Source organism: Pseudorasbora parva, chromosome 3, assembly GCF_024679245.1.
Source record: "Pseudorasbora parva isolate DD20220531a chromosome 3, ASM2467924v1, whole genome shotgun sequence".
Taxonomy (NCBI): domain Eukaryota; kingdom Metazoa; phylum Chordata; class Actinopteri; order Cypriniformes; family Gobionidae; genus Pseudorasbora; species Pseudorasbora parva.
The window spans coordinates 4,973,341-4,986,298 of NC_090174.1; the positions used below are offsets into that span (position 1 = coordinate 4,973,341).

A 12,958-nucleotide genomic window follows, 5' to 3' on the forward strand; every position below is an offset into this window, starting at 1 on the left:
GATTAATAGCTGAATATATGGTGAAAAACTACATTACCCATGATGCTGCACAGCTAATTCCACCAATCAGAGTCACAGCAAACAAACTGCCAAAACATCTCTCTAGTTCCGCCCACTCCCATGAAGCCCTGTCAATGAAGGAATGACATTTTAAATGAGTAGTTTTATATTTTTCCATCAGTTTTAATTTGAATATGCTGTTTGCAATGCTTCAGGGGATTGTAGTTCTTTCCATTTCTAAAGCCGTTAAGCACAGTCTTATGTCTATGTGTTTTTTATGTTGTGATTCACCTCAGGTGGTTGGATCGGTTCATGGCTTGTAACGCTCTAAAGGTCCCGTTCTTCGCGATTCCATCTTTCAAACTTTAGTTAGTGTGTAATGTTGCTGTTGGAGCATAAATAATACCTGTAAAATTATAAAGCTCAAAGTTCAATGCCAAGCGAGATATTTTATTTAACAGAAGTTCCCTTTCAAAGCCTACAGCGAACGGCCGGTTTGGACTACACCGCTGCACTTCCTGCTTTAACGTCACTAGAACCGTTTGTTGACTAACCCTCCGCCCACAAGAACACGCAAAATAGGGGGCGTGGTCTCGTTGCTCTCCCACGTGGAGAAGAGCGCGCATTCAGCGCTTGCATCTCCCCGTTAGGGTAAGAGGCGGGACATTTCCGGGCAAAGTGCGCTAAGCTGCTGTCCAATCACAACACGGGAAGCGCTGGCCCAATCAGAACTCGTTACGTGTTTCTGAAGGAGGGACTTCATAGAACAAGGAAATCATCAGGCCGTTTTTAGGACTGAGGAAACAGCGCTGTACAGATAAGTAAATTGTGTGAAAACGTGTTTTTTTACACGCGAAACATGAACTCATGTTATATTGCACACTGTAAACATAATTAAAGCTTCGAAAACACGCGAAGAACTGGACCTTTAACAAATACTTTTTTTAAATTCCTTATGGGAGAAATGAATGGGGAAAAAAATCTTCATTGCCATGCAATCATTTTGTAGTCATGTTTGTGGCAATACCTGATTTGCATCATTTCTTTTGTGAATCTGATTTTGAAACTGCGGACAGTGTGTGCAATTGATTCTTAGTGAATTGCCCCATGTTTCTATAACTGTCAAACTCCAAATAACACTTAGGAAAAAACTGATAAGTCTCTTCTGCTCACCAAGGCTGCATTTATTTGATCAAAAATACAGTAAAAGCAGTAATATTGTGAAATAATATTATAGTTTGAAAATAACTGTTTTCTGTTGCAATATATAGTAAAATGTGATTTATTCCTGTGATCAAAGCTGTATTTTCAGCATCATTACTCCAGTCTTCAGTGTCACATGATCCTTCAGAAATCAGTCTAATATGATGATTTGCTCAATAAACAGCATTCTTTGTGACATTTTAAATGTCTTTACTGTCAGTTTTGATCAATTTAATGCTTCCTTGCTGAATAAAAGTATTAAAAAAATAGTACTGACTTCAACTTTTGAATGGTATTGTACATATATAGCATCAGTTATGGCTCATAATAAGTCTTGAATTCTCTTTTTGTTTTGTTTTAATACAACTGAACCTATTAACAAGTTAATCCGATCTGCATCTCCAGTCCTCTGAGATTAATCATCTTTTAATAGCTGTCATTTCCTTGAGTCAGGTCCACTTAAATAACTAAACCCTAATTACTAGCTTTTTTAAATGATTATTTACAATTCTCATCTGCTCCTTTCCTTTTCCATTTCCCAGTAACATAACATTCATGCATTTAAGCTCCTCTCTAAAGGGGAAACATCCAGCTGAACGCTAGTCTGCTAACGGAAGAGCGTTACTCAAAGTCAGTATTGTTTGGTGACCTGAGAATAGTCGTTAACCTGCTTCCCCTTTCATTACCTTTGACGCGGCTGGTCTGTGTCCAGGTAATCCCAGTAGACACTTTCTCATGTCCTTCTCCTTCACCTGACTGTGAGCACTGGTTTATCTCACCGCACTGATGGCTGTCGTCATCATTAAAGGCACCATCTGTAATTGCTTCAGTTTGCGAGTCATTAGAGCTGTTTGACCTGAAGGTGGATTCAGTCGTTCTCAGACCAATCACACAAGTCTGGTTTTCTTGGTAAAATAAGGTTCCATTTGTTCACTACATTACTTGACATGAACTAACAATGAAAATATGAAATAAAGCATTTATTATTCTTAGGTAACTCTTTCCCCGCCAGGGTTTTTAAAAAAAAGTTGCCAGCCTCCGCCAGGTGTTTTTGACAATTTTCGCAAAAATGTAATAGCCCATAGAATATTTTGTTTAATGAATATCTGAGCATGCAGTATATCAAAATAAAGAGCTGACCCTCTTCTTTAAAACAAACAAAAAAACGTTTTATTCTAGCGTCATGCATTCCTTTTTTATTTACACTTTAATATAGGTAAGTTTCCTAAAAAAAGCAACATTTTTCACAAAATCTGAAAACAAGCTGAGAATTTGAACAAAAATCACGTTTTTGTGAAAGACTGTTTCCAGGTCCGATTCAGAGCGACGCTTGTTTTACTGTGTCTTACTCGCGTGTGTTTTGATCAGGAGATTCAGGGCTCTCATTCAGAAGATGCGCAATAGCGCCCCCTAGCGTCCAACAGTGAAAACACGGAAAGCCAGAAAAATCTGTTTTTGGCCTGGAAGCGTTTTCTCACAAATAACGGTAATTTCCGTGTTTGGCGGGGAAAGAGTTAATGTCTAATTGCAACATTTGCTAATACATAATTCCCATCAATGGTTATGTATTTATTATTTAATTTACAAGAGCTTGCATGAGCTAACAATTAATAATTGTAAGTTTATTACCTGACTTTAACAAAGATTAATAAGATTAAAGATTAATAAATACTGTAATAAATGTATTGCTCATTGTTAGTTAATGCATTAACTAAGGAGACCTTATTGTAAATTGTCTTCATTCTCATTTGTAGTAGCCTTTTGATTTACACAGCTAAACATAATTTGCTAATTATGTTTTTATTATATTATGATATATATATATATATATATATATATATATATATATATATATATATATATATATATATATATATACACACACAGTTTGGCCAAATTTGTGATTATTTATATATAATCACAAATTTGGCCAAACTGTGCATCCATACAAAGGAATACAGAAGAAAAAACCATTGAATCTTATTTTAATAAGGGTCACGTCGCGATTCTCAATTAGATTTTTACCCCCGAATCGTGCAGCCCACATATGACTTGCATAAGCACATTTTGGTGCATTTTGAAATGTTGTCTTGTATTACACAATTACCATCGCACACCTGTTGTAATGGATAGGTGTGTGTGAAAGAGGATAAACAAATCCAAAAATCTCAAAAATAAAAGGAAATTGTGCACATTAATAATGCTTGCAAAAAATATCAAAACTTTTTATTAGTGACGTTGCTAATACAAAGTTTTGATATCTTCTGCAAGCATTGATAGTGTGCAGGATTTCCTTTTTTTATTTTTATTTTTTATGTTGCCTTGTGAATCTACAGGTCTGAAAACACCTTAATGGTGCAGTAAGTGATTTCTGAGGAACAGCTGAAACAAACATTGTGTGCGTGTGTGTGTGTGCGTGTGTGTGCGTGTGTGTGTGTGTGTGTGTGTGTGTGTGTGTGTGTGTGTGTGTGTGTGTGTGTGTGTGTGTGTGTGTGTGTGTGTGTGTGTGTGTGTGTGTGTGTGTGTGTGTGTGTGTGTGTGTGTGTGAAAGAGAGATATCAGGACACAAAAGTGTATAATGACATAGGTATGACGAGTATTACAGTACAGGTTGACCAGATTAGCCCATGTCTCATTTTTTCAAAAGGCTTATAAATCATACAGAATGCGTTTTTTTTTTTTTTTTTTTTTGAGAAAGTAAACTGTGCAGTTTCCTGGGATGGGGAGGTTTAGAGGTAGTGTAGCGGGATAGATAATACAGTTTGTAAGGCATAAAAACCATTACGCCTATGGAATGTCCCCACAATTCACAGAAACAAACCTGTGTGTGTGTGTGTGTGTGTGTTAGTCGTCACCTGTGTTGCATAGCGTATTCGTTATTTTGGGGCCGGAGCAACGGAGGATGTGTTTGTTTGATTGTCGATTTCAAATATCAGCAGTCTCGCTCAGAAATTGCTTACTGCACCTTTAAGTCCATCTAATCTCTGGGCTGGTGTTGTTTTTTACGAGCAGTAACAGATGTGTGCCTTTAAAGATTGCAGTCTCCACTGCTCCAGCATGAGCCGTCACTGAGCTTCTACAGACACTCAACAGGCTGTTATACAGTCAGACAAACCGTGTTTGTCGGGAGAGCTGAAGGGTTTCGTGTTTAGTAGTCACTCTTTGCATTGCTGTTATTGTCCCCATACTGTATGTTCTTGTTCACATTCGCATAATGAGATCACCACATGGATGCATTGTTGCTCTATTTGATGTTGTTCGTCTTTGCACATGTATTTGTTGTGATTGTAAAGCATGAAAACACTGTCATCACAGAGTTTAATGTGGGCTTTTTTGATTTTTGTCTTGTGTGTCTCATTTCTCCCCCTCACTGGCCCTCGTATTTCCCACTCGACCTGTCCTGTCTCTATCCTCTCTTCTTCCTCCGTGGCCTCGACCGGTGTGAGAGTAGGAAGCTGGCTGACTGTCCGCAGCTTTTGGATGTGGAGGATATGGTGCGGATGCGGGAGCCGGACTGGAAGTGCGTGTACACGTACCTCCAGGAGTTCTACAGGGGATTGGTGCAGAAGGGCTTGGTCAAAACCAAAAACTCCTCCTAGGGTCAAAACTCGGAGCAAACGGTGAGAGCCAGATCAGACCTTTGAGGACAAATGCAGCTCGGACAATCCTGGCTGGGTTTGAACTGAACATGATCAGGGGAAAAAAAACACATTCTTTTATCTTTAGTGGAAACGGATGAAACGGTGCATGCAAGTGAAAAGTATTCAAAATAATCAAATTGTCTGAAATATTCAACTTTATTCTGATCTGAGAGCAGGTTTATTATAGTTTATAACGAAGTAAAAGCATTTTCATTACTTGAAATAATCAAATACTTATTATACGAAACCAGGGGTGTGCAAAATAGACAAATTATATTTTGATATTTTCTGGGATTTTATCGATAACTATAACTAGAAAATATATTATGGGGATTTTTACCTTTTTTATAAAGCCATTTTTTTCCAACTCAGTTATATGCATGCATCATCTTTTGTCAAATTATTACATTTAATCAATGAATTAAACTCTAATAATACATGCAAAAGGGCTGTTACCAATCAAATTAAATCTGTATCAACATAATTCATCTTTGTTATGGAGAGGAAACACAGAACCTGCGTCTGAAGTGGCATTTAGATGCATTTAGACTGTTTAATGCAGAGGGACATAAATTAATTACCAACACATACATGATGTTTTAAACAGGAAATGTTGAATGTTGATATTTTGAGATTATTTAACTTTAAAAGATACTTTAAACGAAGCATTTGATTGCGTTAATGACTGAGTCATTTGAATCATTCATACAACCGATTCATTCAAACGGCTGATTTATTCAGGAACGAAGCATTTGATTGCGTGAATGACTGAGTCATTTGAATCATTCATACAACCGATTCATTCAAACGGCTGATTTATTCAGGAACGAAGCATTTGATTGCGTGAATGACTGAGTCATTTGAATTATTCATACAACCGATTCATTCAAACGGCTGATTTATTCAGGAACGAAGCATTTGATTGCGTGAATGACCGAGTCATTTGAAACATTCATACAACCGATTCATTCAGGAACGAAGCATTTGATTGCCTTAATGAGTGAGTCATTTGAATCATTCATACAATCGATTTATTCAAAAAGCAGATTAAACACGTCGTGTGCTGCTTAGTGACGCACACCAGTCCCGTGGCTTTGCTTCAAACCATTTTTGTTGGTGAAATGGAGCAAAAACAGGCAATATGGTGTCTAAAATGTAAGTCACTCAATATTAACTTCTTGTTTATTGAACTTGTATAAAATTATATTTTTTATTCACCTTTATCAGAATTTTGGGCTCATTTTAGCATTTTAATAGACTAAATCACACAGTGTAAGTGTGCGCTCTAAATGCCTGCGCACTAGTCTAATCACTGTGTGTGTGTGTGTGTGTGTGTGTGTGTGTGTGTGTGTGTGTGTGTGTGTGTGTGTGTGTGTGTGTGTGTGTGTGTGTGTGTGTGTGTGGAAAATACTTGATAATGTCAGCTCACCTCGTTAAAACAATTACGATATCGCAGACGATATAGATCGCACACTTATATACGCAACATTTCTCATTGTGGTTTAGTTTAACTAATTTTAGTACTTATTTTACTAAAAAAAAAAAATCAACTTAGGCATATATTTTTTTTACTTAATGAAAAATATTAACTAATTCAAAATATTAATAAAAACTAATATCTCAATCAGCACATATATTTATCTAATTAATTGTCACATGAAGCCATATCTCAATATTGATCACATTTTGTTATAATGTGCAGCCTATCAAATAAAAATGAATTGAATTGTTTGAAAAATGTGTTAAATCATATACTCACATGAGAGGAAGACTGTTCAACAGCTTAATAAAAGCTAATTTATTTCATGTGCATTATGGGGGAAAACATGGAGATTAAAATTAATTCTGAGAAAGGTCTAGCATCATTTGTTGGCAGATTCCACTTGGGTTGATGGTTTTTGTTTGATATTACATCAATTGTGCCAAAATGCTTCCTAGTGAGCTGTAAGTTAACATGTAAGCATCGGACTCAATTATACCACACCTAGACATTCGGCTTAAAAGGTAAAGCCTTTCGGCCTCACACACGCTCCATGACAAGGGCTTCTTCAGCGTGCTGTTTGTCAGTATCTGACGATTAGCATAACAAAATATTGTGCGTCTGCCAGCTTAGTTTGACGGAGGGAAAGCATATGAAACGACAAACTGCACTGAAGACGCTGATGCCCAAACATGGTCCTACTCAGAGACGTGTAAAACGAGACGACAAGACGAGAGGATCAAAGCCTGACGCTTTAGCTCACGCTTTAAAGAGCACATCGGACACAAAACAGAAGTAAACTCTATTGTTCGCTTGTTCTTGGCACATGTTAAATGTTTGCTATCACAAGAGTTCTCTTTTGCCTTTGCAAGAACCTTGAATTTAAAAATTAGAAAAGGGTCAATTATTCAGAATTCAGTTCAACATGCCGTCGGTTACCACAGACAATCGTTCTCATTTTACTTAGATAAGCAAAACAGTCGGATTACAGTAATGCACTTATAATAGAAGTCTATGGAGCGGTGCATTTAAAAAAAAAAAGTTTTAATACTGAAATGTGCATTTATACAAAAAATAATCTAAAATTCCTAACATAAAAATAGATGTAGAGCCATTCATACTATGCTTTGATTGAACTTTTTTTCACGAAACTATATGCATATTTGTTTTAAATTTGAGTGTTAAAATGTCAAATCAATTCATTGCAATTAATCGCATCCAAAATAACTTGTAGTGTTTACATGTGTGTGTACTGTGTATAATTATGTATATATAAACACACACATGCATGTATATATTTAAGAAATATTTTTTAAATATATACATGCATGTGTGTGTTTATATACACATAATTATACACAGTACACACACATTTATTATGTAAATACAAACTTTTATTTTGGATGTGATTAATCACAATTTCACAGCACTAATATTTATTTTTAAAAAAATTTACAGCTCTAAATTTTTTACATACCTCATTACATTTATCCAAAGTTCCTAATAAAATAGCTCTATAGTTTCATGTAGACCCCTTCGCAATATGCAAGGGGAAAATAAGCATATTATTAAGAACTTTTTATTTTAAATTTTCACAAAACTATATGCATATTTTTTGGTTTCTATTTTTAAGTGAAAAATGTATTTGGTAAGTTACCCAAAGCCTTTAATATATAATGCACTGTAAAGGTATTTTTAATGCATTAATTATGCCTATTAATTCACCTTATAATGCATCGGTTTGCATATGGTTGCATACGCACATGCATATGGTTTAATTAATAATTGTAACCAAAGTTATAATAGAAAGCATAATGCATGAAAACACATGACACAACCAATTTCGGATGCAAATATTATAATGTATTTTAACTTTTGGCTACAATTATTTATGAAAAGATATAATGCATTAAATGTGCATTATAAATACCATTATAGTGCATTATATAGGCTTTAGGTAAAGTTAAGATACATTTAATTTTTTCCCCCACACATCATTAAAATCATGCAAGGTTTCTAATATATAAAATAGCTGTATTTTTTTTTAGACCCGGTTATACTAAACCAATTGCTAGTCTCATGTTAACACAAAATGTGATTTTCAAAACCGTGTTATTCCAGCATCGTCGTTGCATTATAGGCTTATTTCTGTAGACACAACTTTAACTTTTTCACAAGGAAAATCTAAATGATTTTCTGAGGTAATTGCTGTTAATATAGGTTACCTGTCCTGCTGTCAGTCGTCAGTAATCTCTGTCTCTGTCGGTCAGGAGTGGTGTAGACAGCATGCACAGCACATTAGAAATCATTCTTCTGTCTTTGTCTCGTTACATTAGGGCCTGTGCTAACTGCATGCCCCTGCTGGAGGTCGAGGACATGATGATAATGGGTAGGAAACCAGACTCCAAGTGTGTCTTCACTTACGTGCAGTCGCTGGTTCACCATCTCCGCAAGTACGAGATGATGCTGGCCCGCGCTCAGAAGAGCTCCGACTTCTGATACACACTCAAGCTTTCATGAAAACCATTCTTGTCCTGTTACATTTCAACGGTTAAAATTGTGTTTACTTTGCAGACAGATGCGAACAATTCCCCCCCCCCGTAACAACATGTTGGGTATTTTTAATGAACTGAAACGTTTTTACAGTGCTTTTAAACTTTAAAAGGTAAGTTGTTGATGGTAAAAAAAAAGAAGAAGAAAATTGCCAGTTAAATTACGTACGCTCCCAGCCAAGTGCTGATGCCTACTACTTGATTTCATGCTAAAAACGAAGCATTATTTTATGTTGATTGCCCATGTCTATGGTTTTAAATGCTTTTAAACCTGTCCCACGGTACTGTTGCTGTTAATGCAGCTCAGACCTGCATGCTTTTTCACAAGTTTACTTGAAGTTTTAGTTCTATTAGTTATATTTTCATCTGTATATGATATTGTGTTTATTTAAAAACGTTGCAAGAACATTAATCTCACTGCTTTAGTGCGAGATGCAGCTCATGAACCGTTCTGAAATGTGTTTGTCACTCAGCTAATTATTCATATTTCTGTTTGAACGTTTGGTTTTACACTGAACTCGCTTGGCTCCTCGTAGTCCAAAGCAAACACATTTTGAAGTGATATAACACACAAACAAAGCTACATGCATGTATAGATGCACGTGTGGATGGTGCGTATTTATGGATTTATTCATGAACTTCCTTTGAAAGCAATGATATCCCTAAAACACAAAGCTGTCTCGCTGATTGAGAGTCTGTTTTTCTACATCTTTACAACACAAAGAAGTGTAATTTAAATGCTGTATGAGGAACCCTAGAGTCCATTTGAGAATAATATAATGTATTAGTTGTTAATTCATCTGAAAAGGTCAATTGATGTTTATATATTTGGTTCTAAAGATGGATTAGTTAATTGTTTTAATGCACATAATGTAATGATAGAAACATGGACTAATGAAGACGCTAGCCGAACTACTGCAGCCACGCCAGAAGAGCGACTTTACTTTAGTTCTTGACGGATGCACGAGTAGTCAAATTAGCATTAATTCACAATCAAAGGTGAACATAATTGTTTGTACACATTCAAAAACTACTGTTCACTCAGTATTTCCTCACACTATGGTTTCTTATAGTAATCATTAAAACCATAATTGATACAAAAAAATGTTTGTCCTTTATTGCACTTGTTGAAATAGGAAATCTAAAACATTCATATATATATATATATATATATATATATATATATATATATATATATATATATATATACACACACACACACACACACACACACACACACACACACACACACACACACACACACACACACACACACACACACACACACACACACACACACACACACCGTCAAACCTAAATGTATTTTCGCAGTTTATTCACTATAGTTTAGAAAATGGTAATCAGTGTTGCCACAGTTACTTTGAAAAAGTAATCTGATTACTGATTACTGATTACTCCTTTAAAAAGTAACTTAGTTACTTTACAGATTACTTGATTTTAAAAGTAACTAAGTTAGATTACAAGTTACTTTATTAGTTACATTCAGCAGTTGCCGACAACACCGCTGCCGCCTCAAAATAGAAATGACAACCGTTTTTGGCAACACACTTTATTGTATTTATGCCCGAGACTGACGGTCCCGACTTTTTTACGCCCCCTTTTTTAGGCTTCTCCTTCGTTTTATATTTATTTTAATAATTAAAATGAACAATGAGATGTGCTGGTGGAAACAACATGAGACCATGATAGCTTGCGCCACTGTCGAGAAATGGCTCGCGCAGGGTTAAAGAGTCCGTTTCTTCAGTGCAGCTGCTAGAGTTATGGCCTTTTTACAACTGGTTCCTTCATTCGTTTTCTCTGACCAGGTATCTATCTGATTGCGAAATGACCAGGAGTAGGCCTAAATGCCTTCCGAGAGTCTTTCCAGACGTATTTAATTCCGATCACTCAAACAAACCAATTCAGAAGGTGCATGAAAGCATTTCAAACTAAACCGGACAAATGTAAATATATCTGGTTGTTTAAACCACATGTGTAAATTTTACTCCTGGCAAATAATTAAAAAATAAATGTGTGAGAGCGTGTTATGTTGTAGTCAGATAGATATGACGGTGCTACTGCTACATCGCTGCAAATGAGTAAAGCAAGCCAACGCATATGGCCGTTAATGAAACTTTAAAATAAGTCACACAAAACACAATCATCTTCAATATAAATTAATGAGACTAATGATCTTACCAGTGCTTAGGTCTCTCTCTCTCATATTGCGATCTTTGAATTTGAAATGGGCTGCTGAATAAAATGCTGGAATCTTTTGCTTTGATGTGAACTCCGTTAAATGAGCATATACCGCGGGAATTGAAGATCGGATTTATATTAATTTTGCTGAAGTGTAAGGTAGGCTATAAGACAACCTGCCTGTACTTTTTTTTTTTTGTTTGTTTAGATTGTGTAGCCCGTTTCGGGTTTTTTGAGCACCGTTGCGAGCATGTTGTGAGCAGTAGGCTAATCTATCAGCTGCCTCAGCTCGTCAGAAATGCCTTTGTGGTGGTATAATAACTAGCCTACTTTGTTTTTAATGTCAAAGTAGTTATATTTCGTTTCGTTTATTTTTTAAGTTCATTTAGAAAAATGTTTGGAGCAATTTTTGTTTGTTAAATTAAAGTTTTAATTTTTTTATGTGACGACCCAGTGAGTTTACCGCATGTTTAATAGCCTAGTCTCTCAAACCAACTCTTGAATTGTCTTGCCTATATAAACTTTAATTTAACAAACAAAATTAGGATAATAAAAAACGAAACGAAAAATAACTACTTTGACATTAAAAACAAAACTGAACTATTTTAATGGCTGCAACAATGTAAAAAATAAAATAAATAAATAAAAAACACGGCTCCAGCCCTCGGGCTGAGAATTTTGATAAGCTGTCGGTTTTTACAAAGGAAAATGACTAAAATAGTAACTCACAGTGACTTGGATAAGTAACTTTAATCTGATTACTGGTTTGGAAATAGTAACGCGTTAGATTACTCGTTACTGGAAAAAAGTAGTCAGATTAGAGTAACGCGTTACTATGTAACGCGTTACTGGCATCACTGATGGTAATAAAATATGACAAGAATTTAGAGTTAAACTGTCAGAATTCATCTTGATAATGACAGATAACTTTGATAGAAAGGTGTGTAATGGATTACAATCAACCAATCAGCTGTTCAACACAATCTGATTATACCGATTTAACTCAAAAGCAACAACTCATTCTGTTCAGTCTGTGGTGTCAAAGGTCGCATTAGCAATTAAAGAAAAACACTGAAGCAAAACATGCTCAGGTCAAAGTGTCTGAATCAATTTTACTGGTAGTGTATGAAGAATCTTTGGGTATATTATGTCAGTTTACTTTATTTTGCTCTCCCCCACTGACTATATACAGGTCCTTTAATTTTTTTTTGCATATTGTGATAAAGTTCATTATTTTCCATAATGTAATGATACATTTTTTACTTTCATATATTTTAGATTCATTGCACACCAACTGAAATATTTCAGGTCTTTTATTGTTTTAATACTGATGATTTTGGCATACAGCTCATGAAAACCCAAAATCTTGAAGTTTTAAAAAATTAGCATATCATGAGAAGGTTCTCTAAACGAGCTATTACCCTAATCATCTGAATCAACTAATGAACTCTAAACACCTGCAAAAGATTCCTGAGGCTTTTAAAAACTCCCAGCCTGGTTCATTCCTCAAACCCGCAATCATGGGTAAGACTGCCGACCTGACTGCTGTCCAGAAGGCCATCATTGACACCCTCAGGCGAGAGGGTAAGACACAGAAAGACATTTCTGAACGAATAGGCTGTTCCCAGAGTGCTGTATCAAGGCACCTCAGTGGGAAGGAAAAAGTGTGGCAAAAAACGCTGCACAACGAGAAGAGGTGAGCGGACCCTGAGGAAGATTGTGGAGAAGGACCGATTCCAGACCTTGGGGGACCTGCGGAAGCAGTGGACTGAGTCTGGAGGAGAAACATCCAGAGCCGCCGTGCACAGGCGTGTGCAGGAAATGGGCTACAGGTGCCGCATTCCCCAGGTCAAGACACTTTTGGGCTAGAGAGAAGCAGCACT

At 36.0% G+C, this 12,958-nt stretch overlaps 1 protein-coding gene across 5 annotated transcripts in view; it reads left to right on the top strand.

Moving 5' to 3' along the window:
- Positions 1–9,994, top strand: part of smtnb (smoothelin b) — a 98,534-nt gene extending 88,540 nt beyond the window's left edge. For 2 of the 5 annotated variants that reach the window (XM_067437614.1, XM_067437616.1), the window contains 2 exons: positions 4,655–4,823; positions 8,661–8,800. In XM_067437614.1, coding sequence (XP_067293715.1) covers positions 4,655–4,802 — 148 coding nt within the window. In that variant the 3' untranslated portion in view covers positions 4,803–4,823; positions 8,661–8,800. Of the gene's footprint in view, positions 1–4,654; positions 4,824–8,660 lie in introns of all 5 variants that reach the window. The other 3 variants (XM_067437613.1, XM_067437615.1, XM_067437617.1) reach the window with 2 other exon arrangements.
- The last annotated feature ends 2,964 nt before the right edge of the window (positions 9,995–12,958 follow it).